At 42.5% G+C, this 15077-nt stretch overlaps 1 protein-coding gene across 2 annotated transcripts in view; it reads right to left on the reverse strand.

Moving 5' to 3' along the window:
• Positions 1–15077, reverse strand: part of itga9 (integrin, alpha 9) — a 421660-nt gene that overhangs the window by 186193 nt on the left and 220390 nt on the right. For both annotated transcript variants that reach the window (XM_052022797.1, XM_052022798.1), the window contains one exon: positions 151–303. In XM_052022797.1, the coding sequence (XP_051878757.1) occupies positions 151–303 (153 nt within the window). The remainder of the gene's footprint in view (positions 1–150; positions 304–15077) is intronic.

Consider the following 15077-nt stretch of genomic DNA (forward strand, 5'->3'; position numbering starts at 1 on the left):
AGGTTACAGTAGATGGATGTATCAGCCACTGTTCACAGTGCAAGTCTGCTCAGAAGTTATGTTTCCTTTTGGAAAACTACATAATGTCTCAAGAAAAAACATGAAACGTGTTATTTGTTGTACAGTCTTAAATTCAATCTTAAATTTCACCTGGTTTCGCTGAGCAAGTTTACGACCTTTCTTCCAGCGAAGGATTGGTTTCAAAGCTGGAAGCTCTTTCAGAGACTTGTCACCAATTATGTGCTTGCCCAAGCTGTATGACACTTCAAAGACAATTGGTGCAATCACATCCTTCACCTCCCGCTGTAGATAAAAACAAAGAGTTAATTTAAACTTAAAGCATTACAGAAAACTTCTAAAAGGTAATCTAAAAACAGGAATACACGTAGGTCAACAAATAAAAAGAACCGATTCTGAACCTTTATTCATTAGAAACTAATGAGATTATTTTATCATGGTAATAAAGATTCTTGAACAGTCTCTGTTCCAAGCCTACTCCAGCCCCATTCCTCAAGTCCTATGTTTCTCTAAGATTCTTCTCATTTTGAGAATGAAGCTTACCCATCTCCTTTGATTTTCATCCATATTTTTTAATCTGAATGTCTTTTACAATGTAATTGGTCTGCACTGCTGAAAGGGCCATCCTGGTCAAGGGTTAAAAATTGCATCCATCTACGTACCTCAGTGGCCTACTTTTCATCCAAATGTGATGTTCAGTGGTTAGGAAGATGTTCCAGGTTTAATAAACCACAAAAGGGGGTAGAGTTTTGATCTAAAGTGCTGAGTAATTCAAATCAAACAGTGGTATGTGGTTCCAAAAATATAAATTATTTCTTTCTTTCTTTGGTACATTATTTTCTCTGTACCTTGATGTACCAGCTCCTCCAGAGGCAAAACTCTGCCTTGCTTTACATCAAGAGAGAGCTTCCAACTGCAGTCCAACTGACTAACCACAAGTAAACAAATCTGTGGGGCAGCTACCTGGCCACTCTGCAAACTGCTGCTGCACAGCTTCAGCAGCTGGCCTCCATAGTGCGAAGTGCTCTGAAGGGAAGCCAAAAGATCAGATATTCTTCGATTCAGAGTGATCTGAGAAATATCATTATCAAGGTTTAGAATCCAAGCAAAATTCCCGGCTGCAGGAAGGTGAAGCAAACACCATACAATAGTTGTTTCCAATTTATTTTAAGATCATATGACATCTCATTGATTCTGTTTCATGCTAAAATAAATTGTAAAATGATGAAACTAAATTGTGAACCTTTCTTTATCATCTGTTGAAAAGGTAAACCTCTCAACAGTGTTTGATCCTTCCATTCCTATTCCTGCATTTCTGGTTTAAAAATCAATTACAATGCAGCAGAAGGAGAAGCATCAGCTGGGGAAAAGTAGACACTTACCTGCTGTGGCCTGTGTCCTGATGACTCAAAACTGGCAGGTACACTGCAAGGTTTGACCCATCATTTGGTTATAATTATATTCTCATATTAGCACAGAAGGTGCCCACTGAACAACCATGTTCATACCAACAAAATGTAGAGCAATCCAGTCAGCCTCATTCCACTGCTCTATTCCTGCAGCCCTGCAAGTTTATTTCCCTCATGCCTATCCAATTTCCTCTTGAAATCATTGATCATCTCCAATTCCAACATCTTCACAGAGAGCTGGTTCCAGATCAGACCACCCTGTGAGTAAATAAGTTCTTCCTCACTCCCCTTGGTATATATGTCCCCTAGTCATAGAACATAGACCAGTAGAGCACAGGAACAGACTCTTCAGCCAACTATACTGTGCCAAGCTAATTAAACACCTAACTAAACTAATCCTTTCTGCCAACACAATGTCCATATCCCTCCATTCTCTGCATATTCACATGTCTGTCTACGAGCCTCTTAAACACCTCTATCATATTTGCCTCCAATACCACCCCTGGCAACACGTTCCAGGCACCCACACTCTCTGTGTAAAAAAAACTTGCCCTGCACATCTCCTTTAAAATTACCACCTCTCACCTTAAATGCATGCCCTCTAGTATTAGACATTTCAACCCTGGAAATAGATACCGGCTGTCTACTCTATCTATGCCCCTCATAATCTTACAAACTTCTATCTGGTCTCCCCTCAACCTCTGCCATTCCAGAGAAAACAACCCAAGTTTCTCCAACCTCTGCTTATAGCACAGGCCCTCTAATCCAGGCAGTATCCTGTTAAACCTCTTCTGCACCCTCTCCAAAGCTTCCACATACTTCCTACAATAGGGCGACCAGAACTGAATGCAATACTCCAGATGCGGCCTAACCAGAGTTGAATAAATTTGCAACATTAATTTGTTAATATAATCTGTGCTAATATAACACAATCTCACTGGTTCTTCACTAGGCTTTGGAGCCCCTAGACAACAGCAAAACATACGTCAGGCTGCTGTTTATGGATTACAGCTCGTCATTCAACACCATCATCCCCTCTGTACTAATCAACAAGCTTCAAAACCTGGGCCTCTGTACCTCCCTCTGCAACTGGATCCTCGACTTCCTTATCGGGAAGCCACAGTTAGTGCAGATCGGTAGTAACATCTCCTCCTCGCTGACAATCAACATAGACACACCTCAAGGATGCGTGCTTAGCCCACTGTTCTATTCTCTCTACACTCCTGACTGTGGTGGCTAGGCACAGCTCAAACACCATCTATAACTTTGCCGATGACACCACTGTGGTTGGCAGAATCTCAGATGGCAATGAGGAGGCGTAGAGGAGTGAGGTAGATCAGCTTGTTGAGTGGTATCACAACTACAACCATGCAATCTGTATTAGCAAGACCAAGGAATTGACTGTGGACTTCAGGAACAGGAAGTCGGGAGCACACACACCAGTCCTCATTGAGGGATTAGCTGTGGAAAGGGTGAGTAGCTTCAAGTTCTTGGGCATCAACATTTCAGAAGATTTCAGGGCCCAATACATTGATGCAATCACGAAAGAAGGCATGCCAGCAACTCTACTTCATTCGGAGCTTGAAGAGACTTGGTATGTCACCAAATACTCTTGCATATTTCTACAGATATACAGTGGAGAGCATTCTGACTGGTTTCATCACTGGCTGGTATGAAGGCTCCAATGCACAGGATCGAAAGAGGCTGCAGAGGGTTGTAGACTTAGCCAGTTCCATCATGGGCACAATCCTCCCCGCCATTGAGGACATCTTCAGGAGGTGGTGCCTCAAGATGGCGGCATCCATCATTAAGGACCCTCACCACCCGGGACATGCATCCTTCACGTTACTACCACTGGGGAGGCAGTACAGGAGCCCAAAGACCCACACTCAACACTTTAGGGACAGCTTTTTCCCCTCTGCCATCAGATTTCTTAACGGTCCATGAACCCATGAACACTACCTTGTTATTCCTTATTCGCACAATTTATCTATTTTTGTAACTTAAAGTAATTTTTACGTCTTGCACTGTACCGCAGCTGCAAAACAACAAATTTCATGACATACATCAGTGATAATAAACCTGATTCTGACAGAACTTCCTACTCTTGAACTCAGTGCCTCAACTAATAAAGGCAAGCGTGCCATATGCCTTCTTTATCACCTTATCAACCTGTGCAGCCATTTTCAGGGAGCTATGGACTTGGACCCCAAGATCCCTCTTATTATCAACACTGTTAAGGGTCTTGCCATTAACAGTGTACTGACCCTTGACATTTGATCTTCCAATGTGCAACATCTTACACTTGCCCAGATTAATCTCCATCTGCCGTTTCTCCGCCCAATTCTGCAACTGATCTATATCCCGTTGTATCCTTTGGCAATCTTCTAAACTTTGCAGAATGCCACCAATCTTTGCATCATCTGCGAACTTACTAACCCTCCCATCCACGTCTTCATCCAGATCATTTATAGATATATCACAAACAGCAGAGGTCCCAGTACAGATCCCTGCAGAATAACACTAGTCATGGACCTCCAGCCGGAATAAGTCCCATCAAGCCTTACCCTCTGTCCTCTATGGGCAAGCCAATCCTGAATCCAAATGGCCAATTCACCATGGATCCCATGCATCTTAATCTTCTGGATAAGCCTCCCATGTGGAACTTTGTAACATAAGCTAATGGGAACAACGTTCTTTGCCCATCTTATCTAAACACATCATAACCTTGTGTACTAACAAATCTCCTCCTCTGCTCCAAGGAGAACAACCCCAACTTCTCTGACTTATGTTTGCAGCTGAAACCTCTCAGCCCTATGATCATTCTGGCAAATCTTCTCTGCAGCCTTTCAAGGACTTTCACATCTTTTTTCAAGTATGAAGACCAGAACTGGACACAATACTCCAAGTCATTTGTATATACACATATAAACAACGGGCCTAGCACTACCCCTTGGGGAACATTATGCACCTGCCTCCAATCTGAGAAATGTTCACTGCTTTCTGTCCTTGAATCCAGTTTTTTTATCCAAACTGACAATGACCATCCTATTCCTGGGCCTCAGTTTTGTTAATCAGACTTTTATGTAGTACTTTGGTAAGCACTTCCTGAAAATCCATGTAGACAACACCCACTGTACTTCCTTCATTAACCTTCCCCATTAGTCCATCAAAATATTGAAATATGGTCTATTATTTACAGATTGATACTGGCCCTCCCTAATTAATTTACACTTCTCCAATTGCCTATAAGTTCTTCCCTGATTACTATTTCAAAAACCTTCTTAAGCCCCTCCACTTAATATATTTAGCCCCCTTCTTGTTTGAAGAATTCACCCTCTTTTTTATTTTGTCATATTCTCTAAATTCTTGGTCTTCTGAAGAGCTCTGCTTTGGTTCCCCAACCTTTCCCCTTGAGTTGCCTACCAAAGCAAGTCCCATTTTCCTGCGTTTGGCCCATATCCATCTAAGCCTTTCCTATCCAGGTACCTGTCCAAGTACCTTTTAAATATTGTTAATGTACCTGCCTCAACCACTTCCTCTGGCAGTTCATACCATATACTGACCACCTCTGGGTAAAGAAGTTGCCCCTTGGGTTCCTATTAAATCTCTCTCCTCTCACCTTAAACCTATGTCCTCTAATTCTTGATTACACAACCCTGGGAAAAAGACTGTGCACATTCACCCTGTCTGTGTCCCTCATGATTTTATGCACTTCTATAAGGTCTATAACCTCATCCTCTTATCGAATTCTTGTACTCAGTGCCCTGACTGATGAAGGCAAGTACCTTTTTCACCCATGTTGCCACTTTCTGTGACAGTGTAAATGAATGAAAAGCTTGGCATAGATGTGGTGAGCCCAACAACCCATTTCCGTGCTGTACAACTCTATGACTCTAAGTAAATAAGCACGTTGTTTAAAATGATTGGAAACTGTTAAATTACCAACAATTGAATTATATAGTTATCTCTTAACACTTATCAAACTGTTATACATCTCACCCCTTATGTCTTTCACATATTCAAGTAGTCCAAATTTCTCTGCATCTCTGCACCAGAATCAGTCTATGTATTAAGATTAAATGATAATTAAACTAATAAACAGGTTGTATTCCAATAACTATGAAGATACAGATTTTTACAGTTTGCTGTTCTACTGGAGTGACTCCCTGGAGCTTCATAATCACAAAATCTATAGAAGTTCCTGTCTCATTCACTCAATCAATGAATAATTCTGCATAATGATTTTTAAATTAAATTTTATTGAAAGCTGTTAGCTTACTGGATCTGACACTAATTAAATTAGGAGTGTAAAGTTCAAAATCCTAAGTGATTACCTAATTAAATGCAGCTTTCAACTCAAAACCAAGTTATTATGTTAATTTAAAAAAAATGTAATAAAGCAAGGCATTAGCAATGAGGAGATATTGGAGTAGAAGTTTATCTCTGGTCATATGTGTAATATGGTAGTGTATGATTTCAATGGAATGGTATTTCTGAATCAGAGAACAATGCTGATTCTACTACAATGTGCTTGCTGCATATGACCAAGGACATGTCTCTATTCCATCAAGTTCAATTCTGAAATTCAGCTGCAAATCCCAAAATCCTGAGGTGCTTATGTCACTGTATACCAACTTTTCTTGCCCTCCATGTCCTAACACATCTGCAATCCTCTGTCATTTAACATAATTCTTGTTAAATGAAGGATTTGATAGATAAAGTATATCTAATATCTACATTATTCCGGTAAAGTTATGATGAGCTCTGAGGGTTGCTCTTTAAAACTACCATGGTTTGGAAAAGGTAGATCTACTGATTTAGATGGCATTTACAGCTAATGTTCTTAGTGAAAAAGGTTAGAGCATTTAGGGGAACACAGCCAATTTAAGAATAACAGCCAGAAACTAATGACAATCACAAGCTGAATACAATACCCACCTAACTGATCCATTAACCCTGACATCAAGCAAGATTCTGTGCCAGGACACAAGGTGTCCAATTATACCCATTTCTAGGATATTATAAGATAGAATTTGTGCATAGACAGTGAAACATATTCTTTATCAATCACACTCAAGGACATCACTGTGTTGAAATTCACCAAGGTCAGCTCTTTCAGGAAGACCTATAGGGACAGCTGGTCACTACGACAGCATTGGAGAATAATCTGTCATTAAATTTAATGAAACAAGGATTCTGACTGACACAGGGGGCACATTACAGTTAGACATCTGCAAGGCATCAGTAATAAATTGGTTAAAAGCTATTTGTTCACCTTTGTTTTTTTCTCCATGTGTGTAAGAACATAGACCATAAGATATAGGAGTAGAATTAGACCATTTGGACCATCGAGTCTGTTCCGCCATTCAATCATGGCTGATTTTTTTTCAACCCCATTCTTCTGCCTTCTCCCCGTAACCGTTAATCCTCTCACCAATCGAGAACTTATCAATCACTGCCTTAAATACAACCAATGAATTGGCCTGCACAACCCTCTGTGGCAATGAATTCCACAGCTTCACGACCCTTTGGCTGAAGAAATTCCTCCTCATCTTAGTTTTAAAAGGATGTCCCCTTATTCTGAGGCTGTGCCCTTGGATTCTAGATTCTCCTAATGATGAGAACATCCTCTCCATCTCCACTCTAGCCAGGCCTTTCAGTATCCGGTAGGTTTTAATGAGATTCCAACTCCCCCCCACCCTCCTGAACTCCACTGAGTATAGGCGCTGACACATCAAACGCTCCTCATATGTTAAGCCTTTCATTCCCAGGATCATTCTTGTGAATCTCCTCTGGATCCTCTCCAGGGCCAACATATCCTTCCTTAGATATGGGGCTCAAAGTTGCTCACAATATTCCAAATGTGGTCTGACCAACGCCTTATAAAGCCTCAGCATTACATCCTTGCTTTTATGTCCCAGTCCTCGCAAAACAAATACTAACATTGTATTTGCCTTCCTTACAACTGGCTCAACCTGCAAGTTAACCTTAAGGGAATCCTGAAGTCCATTTGCACCTCCGATTTCTAAATTCTCTGCCCATTTAGAAAAGAGTCTACACCTTTATTCTTCACACCAAAGTGCATAACCCCCCACTTCCCTGTGCTGTATTCCATCTGCCACTTCTTTGTCCACTCTCCCAACCTGTCCAAATCCTTCTGCAGATTCCTTGCCCCCGCAACACTGCCTGCCCCTCCACCTATCTTGGTATCATCTGCAAGCTTGGCCACAATGCCATCAGTTCCTTCATCCATATTGTTAATGCATAAAGTGAAAAGTTGCGGTCCCAACAACTTTGTGGTCCCACAGAGAGTCCCTGCGGAACTCCACTAGTCACCGGCAGCTATGTTGAAAAAAACCTCTTTATCCCCACTCTGACTTCTGCCAGTCAGCCAATCTTCTATCCATGCTAGTACCCTGTTTCTAACACCATGGGCTCTAAGCTTGTTTGACAGCCTTGTGCATGGCCCTTGTCAAAAGCCTTCTGCAAATTCAAGGAACTAATGTCCACTGACTCTCCTTTGACTAAGCTACTTGTTACCTCCTCAAGGATTCTAACAGATTTGACTAAAAAGATCTCTCCTTAATGAAACAGTGCTGACTTCACCCTTTTTTATCTTGTACTTCCAAGTGCTTTGAAATTTCATCCTTGATAAGTAAACATACTTGTGTGTTAAAAGTGAATGCAATTTGTTTAATGTTTCAGCATGTTTGGTATTTGTGTAAAATGCTCTTATGTGGTGTGATCTTCCACACATACTTTACCACCATGTGATTACTTAGCTGAGAAGCAAAAATTGGGTGACTACATGGGTGAATGTTAAGCTGAATAAAGTATGCTACTTGTGCTTAAGGTTAATCCTAATGCATCTGTATGAATGGTATACAACTCCTATTCGATTGTCACTCCATACAACTCAGTACAACTCCAGCACTTTTCATGCTATGAAGGAGGAAGGTATCTTTATTAGTCCCATGTGCATCAAAACACACAGTAAAAAGCATCTTTTGCGTAGAGTGTTCTGGGGGCAGCCCACAGGTGTCGCCACACTTCCAGCGCCAACATCGCATATCCACAACTTCCTAACCTGTATGTCTTTGGAATGTGGGAGGAAACCAGAAGATGCTTTTCTTGCTTAAAGCTGATACTGGAGGCCGTGCCTTACTGGTACGGTATTACTGGTATTCCTTACCAGTATACCTGTCAACCCAAGTCTAATGAAATGAGAATTTAATCCCTTTTTGTAAAAGCAGCCACAAGCCTCTATAAAAGTAAAGTTCTGTCAAAACACTTACTACTGAAGTATCAGCACAAACATTTAGCAAAATGATTTGGTACAGCATTAGATACCCCTAAATGCATTATTAATAAATCGAGAAGTAACATTACAACCATGCTTTTTTTTTACAAATTTTATTGCTAGTGAGGAACATTAATACTCCAAAAGTAGAGCCATCAAGTCTCAGTAAAGACAAAAACACATCCAGAAAATGCTTGTTTCCTTATTAATATAATGCATGTTCTATTGTCCTCTCTTGAGCCAGCTTTTGGTCCCATTCATTTTGTTAATAAAGTTTCACATCAGCACCACACATCCTGTCTATCCTGAAAAGTACTGAAAATATATATACATTTGACAATCCAACTAATATATCCTCGACCTTGTAATTACACATCACAGTAGGAAAACATCTCTGCCTTTTCTCAGCAGCTAGAAATTCTGATAGAGCCACAGCTCTTTAAAATGGAAAGTAAACCAGTTTTCACTTTCAATGAGGAAAAGACCCATTTTTTCATTCCCTAGCACACTTGCATATAACAAGAGTATCGGTAAATTTTACAAAAGAATATCCAGCATAGGAGAAAGCAAGTACAGTCAATACACACATAGCTTGCAGTTTCCCAACAGGACATTGTACAAAGAGCTGTAGGCCTATTCCAAGGGATTTTCTCTCCATTTTCTCTCACTAGGATTTGCACCTGTGATTTGACAACATTCGACAGTGGTCATTTATCAATCCCTGAAGCAAGCATTCATAACTTTTACTCTCATATATGGATAAACAGAACAGGTGATACGCTAAATAAAAACATAATACTTCGGTTAATGAGAATAGAAAACATGAATTATAGGTATGGACACTATTTCCTTGGAATGTTATTGAAAGGAATGTAAGGGATTACAGGGCATGTTGTCCTGAACTGTGGGCTGTAAATAATCATTACTGTGGAGATTCCCTAGATTAGGACTCTGCATTCCTGCCATAGTGCCAGCCTCCACAAGAGTGATTTTGGCCAGGCCTAAGCAACCAAAGAGTTACCTCTTTACATGTTGGCCACCTACTCAGGAGGATCATGGATCAGGGAGGTTGGGCGTGGGAGTTCTTAGCCTGATGTGCAAGGGTAAAGAGGAAATGGAGGAGTATGGGCAAGTCCCACCATAAATGTATCCAAAGTGGTGCCTGCACCTATCCAGCTGATGCTAATTAAGTCCCCCTCCCACTCATACTGCAAACCGCCCAGGGTCAACATTGTTGGGCATCGTAAATCCTGGTGTAAGCAATAGGATTAAATCACTAATAATGCTGTGGCCACAGCCCACCAAGTTTATTCGGCAAAGTACTGAAAAATACACACATATGACAATCCAAGTGATATATCCCAGATCATGACGGACATGAAGCCTGCACTCAATGAGCTATACTCCGTGGTCAACCATCTTGAGACAGGATACCCTGATGCCCTCTTCATCATCGCGGGGGACTTCAATCAGGCCAACCTCAGGAGTGTGTTACCAAAATACTATCAGTACATCTCCTGCTCCACCAGGGGCGCCAACACCCTTGACCACTGCTATACAACCATCAAAGATGCCTTCTGAGCCACCCCTCGTCCTCACTTTGGGATATCAGACCACCAGGCTGTGCTCCTTCTCCCTGCATACAAACAGAAGCTGAAACAGGAGGATCCGGTACGGAGAGTTATGCAATGCTGGTCTGAGGAAGCAGACAAGCTTCTACGTAACTGCTTTGAGACGGTGGACCAGACCATGTTCAAAGACTCAGCTGCCAGCCTTGATGAGTATGCCACCACCATCACAGACTTTATCAGCAAGTGTGTGGAGGACTGTGTACCAAAGAGGACAATACAGGTGTTCCCAAACAGGAAGCCATGGATGAACCGGGAGATCCACTCCCTACTGAAGGAGAGGACCGCTGCACACGAATCTGGTAATCCTGATCTGTACAAGAAAGCGAGGTATGACCTTCGTAAAGCTATCAAGGATGCCAAAAGGCAATACCAACTCAAAATAGTCCCTGACCAGCCACCAGTTATGGCAAGGCTTACATGCCATAACAGGCTACAAGACGAAGTCAGGCTGCATAGCTAACAACAGCGCATCCCTTCCTGATGAACTTAATGCATTCTATGCACATTTTGAACAAAAAGGAAGTGGATTGTCACCATCCACTCTGACAGCCACCAACGCAGCTGAACCTGTGATCACAGTGGAGGACGTAAGATCAGTCTTCCGAAGAGTGAACACGAGGAAAGCACCTGGCCCAGATGGTGTCCCAGGCCACGTGCTCAGATCTTGTGCTGATCAGCTGGCAGACGTATTTGTGGACATATTCAACCTCTCCCTGCTTCAATCTCAGGTTTCCTCCTGTTTTAAGAAGACCACTATCATCCCGGTACTAAAGAAAAGCAAGGTAACATGCCTCAATGACTACCGACCAGTGGCTCTGACATCCACCATCATGAAGTGCTTTGAGAGGTTGGTCATGGCACGCATCAACTCCAGCCTACCAGACAACCTGGACCCATTGCAATTCGCCTATTATTGAAACAGGTCTACAGCGGATGCCATCTCCCTGGCCCTTCACTCAGCTCTGGAGCATCTGAACAGTAAGGACACTTACGTTAGACTATTGTTTATTGACTACAGCTCTGCCTTCAATACAATAATACCAAGCAAGCTTGTCACCAAACTCCGAGACCTAGGACTCAACACCTCCCTCTGTAACTGGATCCTTGACTTTCTAACAAACAGACCGCAATCAGTGAGGATAGGCAGCAATACCTCCGGCACGATTATTCTCAACACTGGTGCACCTCAAGGCTGCGTCCTCAGCCCTCTACTCTACTCCCTATACACTCATGACTGTGTGGCCAGATTCTGCTCTAACTCCATCTACAAGTTTGCAGATGATACCACCGTTGTAGGCCGTATCTCAAACAGCGATAAATCGGAGTACAGGAAGGAGATAGAGAACTTAGTGGAATGGTGTCATGACAACAACCTTTCCCTCAATGTCAACAAAACTAAAGAGCTGGTCATTGACTTCAGGAAAGGGGGCGGTGTACATGCACCTGTCTACATCAACGGTGCTGAGCTACATCAATGGTTGACAGCATCAAGTTCCTGGGAGTGAACATCACCAACAACCTGTCCTGGACTAACCACGTGGATGCCACAGCCAAGAAAGCTCACTAGCGCCCCTACTTCCTCAGGAGGCTAAAGAAATTTGGTTTGTCCCCTTTGACTCTCACCAACTTTTACCGATGCACCATAGAAAGCATCCTATCAGGATGTATCACGGCATAGAATGGCAACTGCTCTGCCCAAGACCGCAAGAAGCTGCAGAGAGTTGTGGACACAGCCCAGCGCATCACGGACACCAGCCTCCCCTCCTTGGACTCTGTCTTTACTTCTCATTGTCTTGGTGAAGCAGCCAGCATAATCAAAGACCCCACCCACCCGCGACATTCTCTCTTCTCTACTCTTCCACTGGGTAGAAGATACAGGTGCCTGAGGGCACATACCACCAGACTTAAGGACAGCTTCTACCCCACAGTGATAAGACTATTGAACAGTTCCCTTATATAATGAGATGGACTATGACCTATGACCTCATGACCTCATGATCTACCTTGTTGTGACCTTGCACCTTATTGCACTGCACTTTCTCTGTAGCTGTCACACTTTACTCTGTACTGTTATTCTTTTTTTACCTGTACTACATCAATGCACTTTGTACTAACTTGATGTAACTGCACTGTGTAATGAATTGACCTGTAAGGTCGGTTTGTAAGACAAGTTTTTCACTGTCCCTCAGTACAAGTAACAATAATAAACCAATACCAATATAGCTGCTAGAAATTCTGATACAGAGCGACAGATTTTATGTGCCACACAATAGATTTAAAATGGAAAAGCAATCAGTTTTCAGCTACCAGCTTGTAGGAAATGTGCTAAGATGCACAGTGGCTGTTGGGTGTGCAGCAGTGATGTCATAGGCAAGCATAACAGGTTTGACATCCCTGCAGCAATATCTGAGCATGTACACTCACTGAATCAGAATCGGATTATCACTGACATATGTCATGAAATTTGTTGTTTTGAGGCAGCAGTACAGTGCAAAGACATAAAAATCTATAAATTACAAAAATAAATAAATAGTGCAAAAAAAAAGGAATAACAAGGTAGTGTTCAGGGTTCATGGACCGTTCAGACATCTGATGGCGGAGGGAAAGAAGCTGTTACTGAATCGTTGAGTGTGGGTCTTCAGGCTCCTGTGCCTCCTCCCCGCCGATGGTAGTAACAAGTAGAGGGCATGCCCCAGATGATGAGGGTCCTTAATGATGGATGCCGCCTTCTTGAGGCACTGCCTCTTTAAGATATCCTCAATGGTGGGGACGGTTGTGCCCGTGATGGAGCTGGCAGAGCCTACAACCCTCTGGAGACTCTTGCAGAGCCTCCATACCAGGCTGTTTGCAATCAGTCAGGATGCTCTCCACCGTACATCTACAGAAATTTGTAAGAGCCTTTGGTGACATACCAAATCTCCTCAAACTCTGAACAAAGTAGAGCCACTGGCGTGCCTTCTTCATGTTGCAGCAATGTGTTAGGCCCAGGATAGATCCTCTGAAGAAACAAAGGACTGCAGATGCTGCAATCTGGATGAAAAACACGATAATGCTAGAGGAACTCAGCAGGTCAGGCAGCATCCGTGGAGAAAAGCAGGCGGTCAACATTTCGGGTCAGGACCCTAGACCCTCTGAGATGTTGATACCCAGGAACTTGAAGCTGCTCACCCTTTCTACCACTGACCCCTCAATGAGGACTGGTGTTCTCCCGATTCCCCCTAACTGAAGTCCACAAGTTCCTTGGTCTTGCTGATGTTGAGTACGAGGTTGTTGCTGCGACGCTGCTCAACCAGCTGATTTATCTCACTCCTGTATGCCTCCTCAACACCATCTGAGATTCTACCAGTAACAGTGGTGTCATCGGTGAATTTATAGATGGCATTTGAGCCGTGCTTAGCCACACAGTCATGAATGCAGAGAGAGTAGAGCAGTAGGCTAAGCACACATCCTTGAGGTGCACCTGTGTTGATTGTCAGCAAGGAGGAGATGTTATTGCTGATCCACACTGACTGTGGTGTCCCTATAAAGGAAGTCAAGGATCCAGTTGCACATGGAGGTACAGAGGCCCAAGGCTTTGAAGCTTGGTTATTAGTACCAAGGAATGATGGTGTTGAACGCTGAGCTATAATCTCTGAAAGCAGGAGAAGGCCTTTTTTAGGCGAATAAGTTTAAGGGAGCTTGAAAAGCCAAGAAGTTACATGCTGGAAATCCGAAAACAGAACATAAAATACAAGAAACACCCATTGGTCAGGCAGCATATGTGAAGAGAGGAACAGTTAACATTTCAGTCAATGACCCTTCATCAGAACAAGTTAAAGATCTGTTCTTCCTTTACTTGCTGTCAGGGAGTCCTGTAGTGAGGCAACCAAACTTATAGTGATGGTCCTGATGCCTCTAATCTTGCAAAAGAGGTCTACTTTTTTCTTTGAAGTGGGTCTGAGCCACTCAGATCCTTGCCTCAGATGCCCACCTGCAGCACTATAATGCAATACTATCCATTGCAATACATGCCACCATTGCTACCCTGTCACTCAAAGCCAAAGCTACCTCAAATAGAACCCACTATTTTAACCATAATTTCCCATTGAGAAGCACTGCTTTTGGAGCTTCCACAATGCTGAGACATTGTGCTTGAAGTTATAAATGGCTCCTACATATAATCTCTTCGAAGCCCCGTGTGCCACCTTGCATGACATCTATATAGAGTAACTGTTCCCCCTCAGTATTGCCCCCTTTGCTGAATCATTGCAACACATGATTTCAAGTGGTAAAGAACTTCTGATCCAGTGACTTGCGGTTAGTCACAGAATCCCATCATTGGCAAGGTTAGAACTCCATTTCAAATTATTTGTGCATTAAAGGCAGGTGGAACTGATTATGTCCGAATCTTGATCAACATTAAACTACTCGGCCAGGAAATGTTATTTTTGGAACAGAAGTTCTAAAAAATGGTGATATAAAATAAGCAGTTAGCAACACTTATAATAGAGTTTTTCCATAACTCAAACACTCACCACAAACCTATTCTTTATCTTGGACATGAAGATTCAAGATTCTATGCTTGTCCTGTGCACAAGACATTGAGAGGGAATATAATAAGGTTCTGTCAAAATTTTGGTTTGTTTACTTCAGCTCCAAAGACTGGCTTGGCAAATAAGAATTCCTGAACTGGATCAGAATGATGCTAGGATTGGGATTCATTTATCTGTGACTAAG

Source organism: Pristis pectinata, chromosome 9 (genome assembly GCF_009764475.1).
Source record: "Pristis pectinata isolate sPriPec2 chromosome 9, sPriPec2.1.pri, whole genome shotgun sequence".
Lineage (NCBI taxonomy): Eukaryota > Metazoa > Chordata > Chondrichthyes > Rhinopristiformes > Pristidae > Pristis > Pristis pectinata.